The 17,400-nt window shown below is 45.3% G+C and overlaps 1 protein-coding gene across 1 annotated transcript in view; it reads right to left on the bottom strand.

The window, feature by feature from the left end:
• The window catches only part of LOC142572404 (ornithine decarboxylase-like), a 79,913-nt gene that overhangs the window by 58,374 nt on the left and 4,139 nt on the right, over positions 1-17,400 (bottom strand). Inside the window, exons 3-4 of the mRNA XM_075681498.1 lie at positions 15,421-15,520; positions 13,820-13,896 (exon numbers count right to left, since the gene is read on the bottom strand). Coding sequence (XP_075537613.1) covers positions 13,820-13,896; positions 15,421-15,520 — 177 coding nt within the window. The remainder of the gene's footprint in view (positions 1-13,819; positions 13,897-15,420; positions 15,521-17,400) is intronic.

The following is a 17,400-nucleotide window of genomic DNA, read 5'->3' as shown; positions in this document are numbered from 1 at the left end:
GCACTTTGACAAAATGAGATCTGTCCATAAATGTTGTGAAGTACACTTTGGCATACTGATAATTTACGAATCGTCAATTCACATAGAATTTCGCCAACGAACAGAAACATGGCCGCTAAAGTTATCTCAATACATTTAAGACACCGTTTCCAGAGAGTACTGACACCGTAAGCAGCACCTTCAGATCAGATATGATACCTTTTCTGTGACATATTTGTTCGTTAGGACGAAATCCACTACTCTTCACTGCTGATTAACACAATATACACCTTGAAAGTCTTGTAGTCACTTATTTAGGTGATTGGGAGACGGTTGGCTAGTAGCTGATTTGGTAAAAAAAAATAATGGAAGATAAAGCTTTGACCTAACCAAGAGATTGTGGCGAATTGGATGGGATGCTACGGCCCTCTTAATCCTCCCAAGGAAACTATGTTATGGCTGGGGCGAAAGTCAAATGGGAATGGCAATAATGTCGTCTCTTTACGTAATTTAGAGAACACAAGCTGTTGAAACTCATGGGAGCGGATAAGAAGAGAAAGAAGCGGCGGGCTCCAGAGGCGCGCACGCCTCTGGAGCCCGCCGTCTTCTTTCTCTTCTTGTCCGCTCCCATGAGTTTCAACACACACCTTTCTCGCAATGATATACATTGACAGAAACCTTCAAATAATGGAAGTAGAGGGTCCTGTGATGCACTTCTTGTGGTTTTTTTTAAAGCTGAGCAAAAGTGACACCACCTAACTGTGGCTATCAGGCCTCCACGGTGTTCATAGCTCGAATGACTCTTTTCAACGAACATCTTTTCAAACGTACAATTGACTCTCTTCAGCGACCTTTTAGACGTACAAGCCCCTTCTGTAAGCTTCTAATTACTCGATGAAGCCATGCGAAGTCTAAGGCTGACTTAGTAGTCAGCCTTAGACTTATTGGGGTCCTGAGCTTTTTTTTTTACTTTATCTCTCGAGTTCCGGAGGCACAGCGATAATAAGTGCACAGCCGAATGGTCTCTAGTATGGAGCGATTTTGCGACGGGAACGCTTAAACATTCACATCTTGCAGCTAAGGGAAATCAGCAGTGAGCGGCCTACATACCATCCACTACGCTTTCTTTGCGCCTTTTGCCGATGACCTGTACGACCAGCGAATAGCATGATGTGATGAAAAACTGTCCAGGTTCTGCGATGAGCTTTACGCCACTCGACGCCGGGAAGTGAAGATCTGTCGCCGAACGAATATTCTCGCACACCTGCATGAAAGAGAAGTAATCATTACGCTGGTCCTTCACAACTAGCAGAATTTCACCATCTGGAAAAATAGTCAGGACAGGATAAAACATCCTCCAACTCTGAAAGTAGGTTGAAGTCGCGCACGGTTTGCCCAAAAAACGAAGTAGTGTTGCAACCGCAATAAAGTTGTTGTACAGCCATATCTCCTTCCACTGAAAAGCAGTATTGACCTGCATTGGATGGCGATAAGTAGGGCTAAGCAAAGGAAGAGGAACACGACGCTGTTCGATCTGTTGTCACCTCAGCTCTGTAATTTTTCCATAAGTTTTGCTATTCATTGAGTGAGTTATTTATATCCTTGGAAGACGGCGGCATATTTGGCGGTACTGTCCCTATGGAAAGGGTTCGGCTGCTCCGGCGCCAGCATCTTTAAAAGGACAGCGCCATCCGAAGGAAGCCAGCGTGGCGGAGGCGGCCATGGCCTCGCAAGGCGTGGAGCTGCCAGTCATCAGGGACGATCAGCAGTGCAGTGCGTCATCATCGCTCAGTGGGGACGACTCAACTATCGTCGACCCTGATGAGGAAGTGGCTGATATGGCGGAAGTGGACAGCGACGGCTTCAAGTTGGTGAGTCATCTGAAGCAAAGAACGGTTGGAATCCCAGTGGTAGTTTTACCGACAGGGAAAGGTGTTGATTTGAGAGAGCTGAATACTATCGGGCTCTTCGAAGCCATTAAAGTACTGCTGGGATCTGCTCCGATTCGCAGTCGCTTCACAACGCAAGGTGCTCTTCATCTACATATCGCAACGGAAGAGCAAGTTGACATTCTTCTCCGGTGCTCTCAGATTGGTGACATAAGAGTTAAAGCCCGGTTGCCCCACTTCTACATGACTAACACAAGTGTTATTAGGGGAGTACCAGTGTGGTATTCGGAAAGCGACCTTCTTGACTACTTGAAACCGCAAGGTGTTTTGCATGTGATACGTATGATGCACCGGGTGGAGACTCAAGAAAAAGAATGGGCAGCGAAGCCTCCTAACTCTGTTGAGCTAACGTTTGCTCCCAACACCGAGCGCCCAGAAAAATTGACCTCGGTTTTACCAAGCATGCAGCCAAAGAATTCGTTGAAACTCCTCCCCGATGCTTTAAGTGTCAACGCTTTTGGCATGTAGCCAAAGTTTGCATCAAAAATCAACGTTGTAAACAATGTGGTGGCGCCCACGATTACAAAGCCTGCAAGGAGATTTTGCTTGCGCAAATTGTGGGGGTGACCATCCAGCAAGTTTCGGTGGCTACCCGTTCCGTGTAAGCGCCTTACACCGTCGAGTGTCCTTCATTAGCGCTCCCAAACCACAACCTACTGAGAAGCCGATACCTGGAAGTGACAAGTTCCCTTCGTTAGAGTCGGAAGTTGAGTTCCCTGCGTTAGAGTCGGAAGTTCGGGGCGTGGTAACAAGCAACGTCAGTGAGCGACCTGACCCTAGCAAGACGGCAAAGTCCTCTGTGGTTGAGCCGGTTGTTCGATCTGCTTCAGCCAAAAGTGTCCAAGTTCCTCAGCGAACAGATCACAGCCAGACTCTAAGACATGAAGGACATTCCGTTGCCTCAAAAGAGACGAAGAAACCAGCTGCAGCGGCCAAAAGTGGGTCCCAGTCCTCATCTTTTGTTGAAGTTGTGAGGCAGTGCGTCCAGCAAAATAAGGAACTCAAAAATCGGGATCTGTCCGACCTTCTGCGAGTTTTGTTTGAAGTCTTCCGTTCATATGTTCAAGCGATGCAGACTGGCGCCCTGAAGAACTTTCTACAGCTCGTTCTTTCCTTTGAGTCCATGATTACCGCCTTCGCAGCGAACTCTACCTTATAATGTGGCTAGTTTTCTTCAACCTCGTGCAACTAAAAAATCACCGAAAAGTGCCGTTTATTATGCAATGGAACTGCGCTGGCATTATGAGTCGATTAGCAGAACTGAAATTATTTTGAAAGAAACTTGTATTCCAGTATTGGCCCTCTCGGAGGCTGGCCTACCAAAGGGAAGATGTTTGACTGGATATGTCGCACACAAGAATTGCAGCATAAAGTCATTTCTCGCAGGAAGTGCCGCCCTTTACATACGAAGAGAGATTCCTCATGTGGATTTGAACGTCACTGATTTTTGCACCGACAGTATTGAGGTAGCTTGACTGTTTTTTCACAGATGACAAGAATTTGGCGAGTCATTGGTAGCCTTGCTGGTGATTCTCGTCCTAGTAAGCCTTCGAGGCGCTTGCACTGCGCAAGCAAAGACCTCTCGCGTGCTTGGTAGAGAAATTTGCAGATGCATTTGTACGTGGAAGTTCAGGAATTCATCTATGTACTCTGCCTGCAACATCTACGTCTGTTATGGACGCCCCGTTCACACTTCGAGAGCTACAGAAAGCACTCAGCAGCCTGCGGCGTCGATGTGCACCAGGTCCTGACGGCATTACCAACCAGATGATGTAGAACCTACCTCTAGAACACCGGAAGATGCCCCTAAGCTATCCCAATCAAGTATGGGAGACTGGCGACGTTCCTCCTTCACGGAAGGTTACTTGTGTTGTCCCAGTGCTGAAACCCGGCAAAGAAATCACAGACTTAGCCTCGTATCGTCCTGTATCACTTACGTCATGTGTGGCTAAGCTCATGGAGAAGCTGGCAAGTAAGCGTTTATCATGGTGGCTCGAAGATAGAAGGGCTCTGGCAACATGCATGACTGGATTCCGCACAGGTTTAAGCGCGCAAGATAGCGTCTTGGACTTGATAAGACATATTGAACATCAAAGAGCTTTCGGCCTCTGAACACTGGCTATTTTCCTAGATGTATCAAAGGATTATGACAGCGTCCTTCAGAGCTCAATAATAAATAGCTTGCAGGCCATAGGCGTACAGGGCTATCTTCTGCGATTCATTCCCTCACTTATCAGTGATCGTAAAATTCAAGTGCGGTTAGGAAGTACCATAAGCGCCGAAAGGGCGGTATCGCGAGGTGTACCTCAGGGAAGTGTTCTTTCCCCGACGCTGTTTATTATTGTAATGGCTGGTCTTCCCGCTGAAGTGCAAAAACATTGCAGGCATATCCATATGTCGATATATGCGGACGACATTTGCATTTGATTAAGCGGATACCAACACAAGCGTTTAGCTCTGATACCTCGACAGGCATTACTTTCAGTTCAATATTACCTTCAAGGTGTTGGGTTGACTCTCTCGGTGGAAAACTCTGGCTTCATCATGAAAACGGTATGCGCGGCTGAAGATAGACCTTGATCAATCTTGCCTTCGTCAATTGAAGCAAAAGCATTTTTTGGGCGTCATTATCGACTGCCGTCTACAGTGGCGACGAGCTGTGGACTCTATTGTGACATCACTGTCTGCGTGTCTCAATGCGATCCGTATAGTTGCAAGTGAGCAATGGGGAAATCATCCTTCTTCAATGATCAGGCTGCACGATGCACTAGTGACGAGTCGAATAATGTACCAGCTCCCTTTAATTTCCCCCTCACTTTCACAGCTGTAACTGCTTGAGGTTTTGCACAGAAAGCGCCTAAGGAGCGCTCTTGGTTCCGCAGACTGCTCCAAACAATGCAGTACTTTATGAGTCCCTATCGAGGCCTCTTAGCCTAGTCGCTTCACAACGGTTACTGATGCAAATTGGCCGCCTCAAACAGACGATAGCCGGGCGAGCCCTTCTACAGAGCCTTCGAACGAGATCTGAGTCCCGAGCGTACTTGGCCCTTAATACTCTTGGTTACCTGGGTCTTGACGCTAGAGGTCGAACTAAGAGGTTGAAACCACCTTGGTCTTTCGCGAGCCTCGATTGCTCGTTGGCAATTCCTCACGTTCGTGCTAAGCGGAGTTCTCCTTTGGCGGCAACGCGTTCACTCGTAGTGGAACATCGTGAGACTGAATATGCACGTCACCTTCAAATTTTTACTGATGGCTCTGTGGACAAGGTCAGAGGATCTAGTGCAGCTGCTTTTCACATTCCCTCTTTGAAGTATTATTCGTCGGTTCGCATCACTGCAGTCGTGTCCTCCACCATGGCCGAAAGCGTTGCCATTGCGGCAGCTCTAAAGAAGCTACGGTTTTGTACGCCTCAACCCGTTGTCATTCTTACAGATTCGAAATCCGCCCTTCAATGGTTAGAGCACGGGTTCCCTACTGATTCCGTATGTCTAAGCTCCCTACTCTCGGTGCACAATCTCCATATCGAAGGCTTTTCCATACGATTCCAATGAATGCCCTCGCACATAGGTATCATAGGCAACGAGATGCAACGAGATGGCGGACAGCCTGGCCCATAGAACGCTGTCTGGGAAGCCAATGAGAAAAGTACCTCAAGACGACAACAGACCCTTCCGAGAAGCGGTGTCGGGCCACTTCAGTTCATTGTGGAGCTCCCCTCACAAGCCATGTGTGACCAAGGGTCGCAAAAGAAACCAAGCCACTTTACTGCCCCGCATTCGCACGGGCCCTGCTCGTACCCCTGCGTGAATGTACAAGACTGGCCTGGCGTTGTCTCCATTATGTTCAACGTGTGGTGTGTGTGGTGACCTAGAACATTACCTTATGTGCTGTACTCTGTATAACGCGGAAAGGAGTGTGTTATTCGGGTCCCTCAAGAAGACAGAAATTCTTCACAGTTTTCTTCAGGACATTGTTTTCCCGCGCGGGAACCAGTTAGATAGCAAGGAGGTTTCTCGCCTTCTTTTAAATTACATGGTGACCTTAGGAGTGACTATGTGTAGTTGTGAGTTCTGTGTCTGATTTGTATGATTTATATATTTAAGTGTCGCTACAGTGGAGCAATTTTCGGCAGCAACTGCAAGGTTAATCCTACCAGTAGCCTACAACCACTCAACTCAGCACAAAGCTAAGGCAAAAATTCTGTGCAAGAGTCAGGCCTTATAGCAGCCACAAAATGAAAGTGAGTGCTGAACTGCAGTTTTTCAAGAATACCAAACTATACCGCAATTGATCTGGAAAAACTTGAATATTTGCAGCATATCAACCATTTGTAGGTATAGTTTCACGTAAATACGATGGTTCGGGCTCAGCAGTGGCCCGTCTGTTTCTCGCCGCCTTGCTAGTTGCGCCCGCTGATTGGTTAAACAGTAACCAACTTCACCGCTTTCGTCGTAACAAAAATTGCAAAGTCTAGTTTTACTGGTGACCACGGACGCGGAGTCACGCATGCTTGCGGATGAGAAAATCTGAATTAAATCGACCGAACATCGCTGTGTGAAGTAAATGAACGAAAAGCTACGAAATAAATACCACAATAATGGATAAAGGTATCTGACAGCAGCTAGTCACAGCCCCGCAAATAAAACGAACAGAAGGGTGCAATGAAAAAGTAATACCTTTAAAAATGTTTCAAGCTTTCTCAGTCCTCCAGGAAAGCCTCCACCAATGTCAAGTACTGTCATGTGAATCCCCATGCTCTCTGCCAAGTCAAATACAGCTTTTGCCTTTGCGATTGTTTTACTAAAGATCCCAGGTAACTCGTAGGCACTCCCCACGTGAAACCTGCGTAGAAATGTTGAGCTGGCATGTCATCGTCTTCTTTCGATCAGGTCAAACTAGTTGCCGGCATGACGAAACGTGATATAACGGTTCTGGAATTCTACAGCGTGGCTTTGAGAATATTTCGGTCGAATTCTTCAGCTCGGTGTCTTTTGACAGACATATTGCTGTGTTTCATTTGCTGCTTGGTTATTCCATAACAGCTCTATCTTATGCGCATACATCGCAATATTCCTGGGATTGACCTTTTGTCTGAATCATGTTGCTTCAGTAAGCGTTCTATTTCCTGATAAAATGTAGCGAGAAAAAATAAACACATGATGCATCCTCATTTGGAATTAACAGAAGCAAAGGGAGGACCACCAGTGAGCTTTGTGGCTGAACCTGTTGTATTTAGAAAGATGGCGGTATTTATCTGACGGCGTCGGCTACTTCTGCTAACTGACCGATGCGTACCGGTTGTTGAATTGTTTCTAGCCAATCATAATAAAAAATCGTGCAGTGATAGCGCTTAAGAAATTCACATATACACGCACGACATAAATACAAAGAAATGTTCCTTAGCTTTCCTGTCCAGGAAACGGCGCCCATGGCACAAGAACACCTCTCGTGTCCGTGTAATTGTTACATCAATAAGTAATTCAAACAGCAGGGCCTTAATTGTATTACAGTGGTGGTAGTGGTGTAAGCAGGTACTTTGAGCGTGCAACACAAACCGCCGCTAGCTTCACCTTATCTGCAACCCATATTGGTAGTTCGACACCAAACAGATTTAGAGGAAAAGAACAGCTGTTTCTGAGGGCTAGTATTTAATAAGAGACACATATGTCCATGTCTCATGCAGCCGGAGAAGCTCCTTCGATCTCAATAGACTCGCTGGCAGATGCTGGCATCTCTTCCGTGGGCCGTATAGACTCAATGTTCAAATGCCCAAAAGCAAATGCGCAAACTATGGACCAGCAGTAGGCCTTACTGCTCTTAACTGTTAACTCTTAAAAAGCAGCTTAACGATTAATTAGCCGCCATAGCGATGGAAATTAATTGCCTTGATTGAGCAAGACAACAGCTCTTGCAACTCTTTGGATCATGTGAATGACGACGTCAGAGATGACTGCTACCCTATTCCGATTATTATGCATAATGAACGAGCGTACTTGTAAATGCTGGAGAATGCGAACGGGGCGACGCGCGCTCATTGGTGCAATGAGAGGACACCGGACACCGGACACCGCTCCCGACAGCTGCTCCTGTCTTCGGGCTACAAACATGCTTCGACCAACAAAGGTGAGCGTTGCTTCTGCGTCATGCGCCAGGACAGCCAGTGATCGGCAGGGCTACCCTAATCTAACAAAAGAAGATAAACGAGAGCGTTTAGCTCACAAACGTACAAATTGGGAGTCACCATAACAGCCATAATTTCCCTTAAGAAAGTTTCGGCCATATTTTTTTAGTGCGGCTTGCGTCGTTACCTAAATTGTTGAATGAATGTGTGGTGTTTAGGGGCGAAAGGACCAGTTATGGCCAAAGAGCGCCAAGCCAGTGCCTCAATTGTTACAATGTTCTTCCTGGTATTGTACCAGACTTCATTTATCTCATCGGGTGGCACTTTAAGGTAGGTATTGAGGATGTGTCAGTGTGTACAATTCTAATGCTTCGAGTTGTCGAGACGCATATCACCAATCGCTTGAGTCGGTGGATGCTGACCGGCGGAGACTTGCTCACTCATGTTTTCAGTCAAGCTACGCTGTTTTCTCATCAATCAGTTGCCTTCCACGATGGTGAAGTCGCTGTTGCAGTCTATGGGTTCGCTTTGGGAGAAGCACGAGTACAGAGATACTTCTACCACGTCATGCAGAGTCCAACACTACTGCAGAGGAGCCGAAGTGCGGAGACGAGCTGAACGCCCGACCTGGAACGGCTCTACCACCTAGGACAGCTTCCTACCAGGATAGCCCAATTAGGCCACTGTTACGGCAAGAACTATCGCAGCAAGGCTACAGGCAGTGTTCGCAGGGGGCATAATCGCCAAAATGGGGAAGCTTCTGCCTCAGAGAATGACCGCTGTCGTGCGATGTGGCACTGTGACATATGCAAGCCATCTCCTTATGCAGAAAAAATGCGTATACCGTTGTTCTACGATGAACGATCGAAAATATTCTCATACAGCATACAAAAACCAATAAGACGCTTACATCTTTACATTGTCGAAGTATGGCGTATATTGGTGCCACCCTAAAGAAGAATACTTACGACACACCGACAACAGTGCAGCCTCTCAACCGAGCTTCTTGGAGAATACGCTTCGCATCATGGAATGAGCAGCCAAATTTATTGTTGAATGTATGGATCGATCCCTCCTCGTCAGCAGCAATTCTGAGCAGCAGCCTGTAGGACATGAAAAACAAGTTTTGTCTCGCATGAAAGCTGTTGAACCCAGTATTTGCAAAAATCGGACTACTCAAGTGCCTTAACGTCATCAATGACATAGCAAGAAGGGAAGTCACAGGAAAAGGCAATTTAATATTACCGCGTAGTTAGAGAAACAAATTTAAAGTGAGTGTCAAATTATGAGGCTGATAGCTGTTACATGTATGCGCGATCCTGTATGCAAAAATGGAGCAGGCGCTCCTAAAGCTCATTTAATAAATATAACAGCGCTATACTATTCTAACAGCGCCAATATAACCTCCCCTCGCCGAGAGGTGTCATCAGCATCAATCGCATTATTACAGCAAAACTTTATATAGCTCGTATCCCGGTATTGATTTCTCTCCATCGACAGACAATTCAACCAATCACAGCAAAAGGCGCGTGCCGCGTGTGCCACTGGGGTCCTTGCAGCACCACCAGATGGCGCTCGCCTCTGCGCATCCGCGGCAGTGGCAGCGCTGGCCTTGCGGGGGTAAGGAAAAAAAAGAACCGAAAAGCTCGGCTTGGCGCATAGCGTTCGCCGCAAGCGTTTCACGGCAAGGATTACGCTTGTGTAAAGTGCAGTTACCGGGAAGCGGCAACTGAAGCATGTGAAGCAGGGACTGACGTCACTACAATATTCCTAAAAGAATACCCCACTAGAAAATCATTTCATTTGTGTTGTGATAAAGCTATTTAAAGGTCACGCATAGTTAGGACTCCTGAAGGTCAGCGTAAACACTATGAGCGGGGACGAGAACAGCAATGACAATGCGCACAACTGCGTCTTCTTCAGGATAGGCAGGATGCAGCTGATCCTGGCCAAAGCAAGGCAAGCACAGTTAGGACGCCTGAGCAGCAACACAAGTATACGATCAAACAGGAACAGAACAGCAACGTGAATAATCACAATGATTCCCTGCCTTGGCTCGGCAGGCCAACCACCTTCACAACGTGGAATGGACACCAATTTTTTTTTCCGTAATGCGGCACATCCTCATTCTCTCTATCACGTCGTCACAAATCAGCTAGTGTGGATATCGCTGGTAGGCGAAGCCATATTTCGTTTACGTAAATACGGATGTGCCATGCAAGTGCTTTTCCATGCAAATAAACTTCATTTATTCCAGTGACAAGCACTATAGGTTAATCGAGAGGGAATGAAAATTATTGTATAATCATGGTAATGGTAATGCAGAGACTCATTGGTCGCTCCTATCCTTGGTAATTCTATGTAAGCGGCCAGATGCACTTAGCCGTTGAATGTGGCCTGAGTCAGCCACTTGGAGGAGGGGGAAGGCTTAATTGGGTTTTGGGCGAAGATCGTGCGCCACATTCCTATAGAATGTTTGTCCCATGAAATAAACTTTTTCTACACAGCCATGCATGTCCCTGCGCTGGCGCTTCCCAACGGTAATGATTTCCAGAATTAAAGCACTTCTGCACGAGTAAGCAACAAAGCAACGAACATTTAGTCAGGTGCCACGAACGCCATATTGACACGTGTACTGTTGGGGTAAGGTCTCTGTAAGAGACAATTTCCCTCAATCCGCACCACAACTTACTCACCACTGAAGTGCTAATATTTCTACGTGTTGCATAGATAGAGATGATTGTTTTCAGCTACTTGTCTTGCTGGTCATAAGGACGTTAGCATTTGACGTTCGTAGCACCCATCCACGTTTTGTCACCGTATTGTCTTATCGCGCTTAAATGTTCTCATTCTGGAAAAAATGATCAATGCGAAAAGCCAGCATCAAGCTTAGGTTTCTATTCACAAAGCTATTTCATATACAGCCATTTATCCAATGTGGGATGTGCTAGGGCACACTACTCGTGAAGAGGATAAGTGTGTTAATAAGACGACCACTTCGGCGGCTACAAATCGCAGATGGAATGCTCGCAAAATGGCTTCACTCATAGGGCCCAGTACATGCTGAACTTCAAAACACCCGTTAACGGAAACGCCGTACAGCTGCATAGCATCTTTCTTTTGTGTGCGTCGTGCGACGCTAGATGTGAAGGCAATAAGCGTCGTACGACGCTATATAGATGAGCTTGTTTGGCGCGCTTATTCACTCACCTAGTGTTTTTGCCTTCGACCTTAGAAAGTTCTTCCACAGAATCAAATGTCATGAGGGTGACGTTGTGTTTGACAGCGAATTCAATGTCCCAGGGGCACTTGACTGCGCTGGCAAGAACTATACGATCTGGAGAAACGCCCATGTTCAGAACAGCGATCACTTCAGGCTGAAACAGATTCAATAGGGATAGGGAAAGATAACGCTAGTTCAGTCAACTACCTCAGGGTTACCCAAAAAGTTTCCTACAAAGCAGGAAGAACATGTATCGATTACAGCAATGCGTAAAATGGTATTGCCTCAGCCAATAAACAGGGGGAGACTTTCACGTCCCATTGTATGCATGTAAAATTTTTAAGGAAAGCGCATGGTTTTTGCACTCATGAACGTCATGACCATTTGAGATTTTAAAGGCATACGCTATGCACCGAATCGTCCCGTGTTGTATTCGAGTTGCTAGGATTTTCAACTAGATGTGTAATACTAACCGAAACATCGCTGTTCCAAAACTTTTCTCTGTAGCTTAGAATTTCGACATTAATGGAACAATTGCACTAATCTCCCGATAGATTGGGGCAATGTCATGTCCAGTTAGAGACTTGCTTTGCCTACCCTACCGGTTTTAGGGTGGCTGCTTTTGATGTCTGCAGCTGGCGCGGTTTTTATCTAGACGGTTATATTCGTGGATATCTATAAGAAGGTTATTTGTGCACTTAATGCGGGCACTGGCAGAAGGGCTAATATATAAGTCCGGTATGCTGACCTACTATGCAGTGACAGTAAGCGCACGTCTGCTGTGAATAGTAAAACAAAAATGCCTGCCTAAAAGCTGCACATATATTTTCGCCTAAAGGTGTCTGTCTCTAAAGCACACCGACCTCACAAGTGAATAGCGCAATTATGTTCAACAGATTCTTCGATTTACTGGATTTTCTTTGATTTAGCCATTCGGTATGTTCCACTGGGTATGCGCCACAGTGTATGTGCCCCTTCTTGGCCAATCCTACAGAGCGCATGTAGGTCATTGTAATAGAATTGACACAGAGTTCCGAAATGCACCTAGATATATGTCGTACTTCGTTGTACATATACTTGCCATCTCAATGTTTACGTCGACAAGCAGTATACAAGGCCTGCGTCCAGTTGACATCACTGCTTAGACGTATCACGCTGAGCACTTTGTTCGCATTTCGGCTTAGCTTAGGAACGGTGTGGTGCATAAAAATAAATATCGCATGAGGTTAAAGTTAAGACCATTGTGGTGTGTAAACATGAACATTGTATAAGTTTGTGTGTTGCATAGGACGAAAGCCAACAATTTTATGGATTGCTGTTAGTTAATGTGCACTGCTGGACTAAAGCTTCGCATCGCGCGGATTCCAACACGTCCGTCTGACCTCCATAATTTTTGTAATGTAGCGCTTGTATATTAAAAAGAAAAGTGAAGCAGATAAGACATGTAATAATGGAGCACAAAACATATCTTAGTATGGGGGATAACTGAATATCTAAAGTAAAAAAAGCACGATCGTTTTTGATTATCGAGCGGAATATTACGTTATATACTCTATAAATCATCGTTTGGCAGTCTTCTAAGTGTTTTTTTTACTCTAAGACAACAAATACATTATAATGCACGTTTTGTTTTGTGGCCTGTTTGGCTTCTCGGGCCCCTTTGCGGCGTTTACTAGGATCATTTGTTGCAACGTGTGCCTCATACTATATAACAGGCGTGTCGCGTTGATAACAGATAAAAGCAGCTTTAGCAAACGGTGGCAATGAGTGTCCTACACTGTCCTCGCTTTGTTAAAGGCTTTGCATTATTGCAAAATATTCAAGGCTAGAGTTTATGTCAAGCTGTCTATAGGTGCCAATTCTCGCAAACAGACAAACAAATGGCAACAGCATAAATTGTTTGACGCGAGCTAATATGGAAGCACTAGCAGCCACAACTGAACTCTCTGCATTAAGGAAGTTGTGCGTATTGGTCATTAGATAGCTCAGCCATACACGAAAAAGAAGATCATATCACATGCACTGGCGCTGTTACGCACTGGAGGGTGCAACACAACGCCCATGAATTTCGTTATTTAGCGCTGCGCAGTAAAGCAGAAGCGAAAGAAATAAAAACAGCAACTGAACTACTCTTTCCATCATCATTTCACCATTGTGATGCCGCCGACATTACCAGTTGATTTTAAACTTTATCTACGTGTTTGCATATATAAGTACGAGTTTTACCTGGTAAGAACCTTCAAATATTACTAAGCGAGGTGAAGAAAATATTCATAGACAATATTTTTCAGCGGACCTCTTCCCAGTGTCCTGTGAAAACTAACAGCTTCGAAGTGTTTAATAATAGCTGGATTAACCAAATAAATTTATGTAATTAAAATTTTAATTCGAGAACCCTTAACAGCTTATCCCTCTCCATTTAAACGACGTTCCTTAAGGACCAAATGGCGTAATTATTTGCGGCAATTATGCTTCCTACCATATGAATCAAGTGTACTTATTCGCGATTAAATGTATAGGAGAGTCGTCATACTCATTCTTGCATACCTTGTTGGCGCAGTCGAAGCTGACGTTTAGATTGTTGAGGACGTTCAATAGCACAGGGTCTCGACAGGCCTTGATAGCTGCAGATGAATTTGAATGAAAAAACCAGGACACACTGAGTTTTTTTCGGGAAAATATCACTGACTTTTCACTTCCTCCAAACTTTTTCTACATACGAGCCGAAAACTATGTCACTACTACGCCAGAAGCTAAACTGCACTTTTTCTTGTCAGCCTCCATAGAATACCCGCGACGACTTTCCTATGGCGCCTTTGCATTGTCTGCTTTTCACTGGAATGCTCGCTTTGATTTCGTTGCTTGTGGCCTTTTATGGCCTGCAGACACGGTGATACGTAAATACGTTGTCGTTCTTGCTGGCCGGGTGATTGGAGCTTTTGAGAATGAGTTAGAGTGGACATCGTCTTGAAGTTTCAGCCTTTGGCCTTTCTCAAAAATTGTGGAATCCTGTTCATTTATTCTAGGTTGCAAAATTGCAAGCGATAAGCAAGAATGGCTTGAGGCAATGCCGATATTCTAAGAAATCCACAAGTGTTAACAGAGCTTCAAGGCTCTGTTTATACGCCGAGCACCGAAAGTGTAAAGTCGCTAAAGGCGCCATATTCGGTACTTCCGCTCAACGGTTAGCCCACCCACATAGTGCAAAAAAAGATAATTCACTATCTTTACACGGCACCTGGGACCTGTCGTTTGCAGATCTAAGGCTTCCAGGGTCAAACGTCGCAACTTCGCTCCGAAAGGCGAAGTATTTATAGCGATAGCGGAATATTACACATCTACACGAAAGATTACTAAGCTTCAAAGATAACGATTAAGAAATTGGATTAAGATTCAAATCTTAAGATTCAAATCGTGGATTAATATTGGAATGAAGAAATATGAGTAATATTCAAAGAACGTGGGCATTTCTTTAGGCATTATTAATTGCACTAAACCTTCGCTTACGAACTGCACCGGCATGGTGCTACTCGCGTACAAATATGAAGAGCTCTCAGTGAAAGATTCGAGCACTCGCTCTCCCAACGCTGGTATCGTAAGGAGCGCAGACAGCTCTACGAACACTTGTCGTTGTCCCAAAGTCAAAATTTCGCTCTGCCGCACGCTTCCCAATTTCAATTATGCCCCGTCTCCGAAACTCTGATTACGTCCTCCCGCTGATACTCTGCGTGTGTAGAAAGACAGCGCGGATGAACCGACCCCTTGCCCCATTGAACCCACCGCTGATCCCTTTCGCTCTTGCACTACGCCCTGGCACTCCAAGGTACGGCGTGGGCCGCGTGTGCGCTCGATCGTGCTCGAACGATGGGATTGGTGGGCTGCGAGAAGAGACTCGCACCCTCTTCCCTGATGCGATAAGACGGCGCGCATGAAGCCATCATTCACGTCTGGTCGCCCTCGCATGCTTGCATATGCACCGGGAGCGCATCAGCGTGTTACGCTCATTGTCCTCGCCCTTGGACTTTATAACGGAACGCACGGCGATGGTGACGGCTATGGCGAAAATGCGCTCAAAGTGTCTGTATAATTTCTATCGCAATGTAAAAGCTATCGTTGTCTTTACAGAGAAAACAGACAAAGTAGCTTACCGTAAAAAGGCTCGATTCTTGGAAGACATTCCTTCCAGAGGTCGACCTTCTTGGCTATGTCCCGCAGGTCGCAGACAAAGAACGCATCGTGCTCTGTATGCTTTGAAACATGAACAACTTAAAGTTGGTCATTAAAACAGTCATCATTTGTCGTTGGTTGCCAATTACAGAACCTTGCAAAACACTTTTTCTGTGAAAATAGAAAATGATATTCTTTCAAGATTGTTAGAGGGCTCGCAGTTGTCACGGTCTGTAAACAAACGATGACCTGTATGGTAAATCATATAATATCGTGAAGCGTCTAACGAGTCAATAATAATAAACGTGTTAGGAATGAAAATTCACGGCAAGAAGTGGAGCTTACGAATACTTCTGAGAGAACTTGCGTAATGAACTTCTGAACAAGCACAATCAATTTTGGACCAGTATTCACAATTATACCAATCACTAAATATAAGTGTCCTTAGAAAAACACTTGGGGTCAGGTAGTAGAGTCCTAAGAATTATTTAAGGACTCTGGTAATGTTTCAACATTTAAACAAATATAATGTAGTAATTAATCTATTGGACGATGGCGTAAGTACTCTACTTTCACATCTGATCGGGATTTCTTCTCTTTAGGTCGCCATGTCTCGAAGCAGTCGAAATTTTACTGGTACTCGTTGCCAGTTAGATTTGTCCTACTTATACAGCGGGACTGTTACCTAAAAGTCGATAAGGGGCCGATCTACCTAGAAACTTATAAGCTAAAGAGTTTGTAATGTGTGATCATACATGGCGTTGTTGCTCGATCATCCGGAAATTATTGAACAGCTGCTATATATTTAAGCCGTTCTCTTTGGAGTTGCTCTAGTTGCACTGACAAGCAATGACAAATAGATCATTGCAGTAATCACTAGGTTAATAGAGCGAGATTACATGGAGCAACATTTAACAATCGCGTATGAAATGTTTTCCCGAAGTGAAAACACTGTGGTTTCCGAGCACGTTCCTGATACGCTTTCAGAGTGTCAAGATTATGCTATTAGTTTCTGCCACACGATGAATTTGTGTCATTTGATAGACCTATAAAAGAAGAACTTAAGAAAAGATGGGCTTTGCATGTGCAGGTAAGCTGCATACTGCTACAACCATTTACAGTGTCCATAAAACATCACTGGGATGTCACCAATGCAAAATATGTTTGTAAATGATGGAAACTATATTTTGTGCGTGCGATGATAGATTGCATGCCTTTAAATGCCCGAGCTAAGGTCACACTTGCAGAGAAACGGGCAACCTGTTCGCACCGGCAATGGACGCAAAAGTGAGGAACTACTTCTCTGGGAAGGCATCGAGTATGCGCCATCTGAAAACTTGATTTTGTATCGACTATTCCAATCGGCCATAGTTAAGCGAATGGTGAGCTTCCAGCACCAGCGTGCTGCGTTTTGAAAACTCTGCATACGCCTCTAAGCAGCAGATAATAGCTCGCAAATTAGAAGTTAAGTTGCAGTTTGCAAATGCAGCCTGCTGAATCTGCAACGGCGAGAATATGTTTGAATCATTATTTTTTATTATTCAGTGTCCATAGGTGTGGTAGGAGGGGGGATCATTGATAAGTCGGCGTATCTGAGAGCATCATTTGGAGGGAGTAATATATGCCTGCGTTGTGAGTGAGTGAGTGAGTGAATAAACTTTTATTTCGTCTAGCAAAGCGCGATAAAACGCGCACCCGGCTAATCCCACGACGGGACTGACAGATCTAGTCTGCCGGCCCGATAGCGGGCGCGCTGGACGGCCAGGATTTGGTCCTCAAAGACGCGACTTCGCAGGAGCGCGTCCCACTCTTCCTTGGTGAACTTCGGGCCCAGCGACCCGCACTCCCAGAGCGTATGAGGCAACGCAGCTACCTCACCGCAGGCCACGCAAGAACAATTCGGATAAATCTCGGGATATATGCTATCAAGGGACGCCGGATTTGGGTACGAGTTCATTTGC

This window comes from Dermacentor variabilis, chromosome 2 (genome assembly GCF_050947875.1).
Source record: "Dermacentor variabilis isolate Ectoservices chromosome 2, ASM5094787v1, whole genome shotgun sequence".
NCBI classification, from domain to species: domain Eukaryota; kingdom Metazoa; phylum Arthropoda; class Arachnida; order Ixodida; family Ixodidae; genus Dermacentor; species Dermacentor variabilis.
This window is presented reverse-complemented; position numbering and strand designations above follow the sequence as displayed.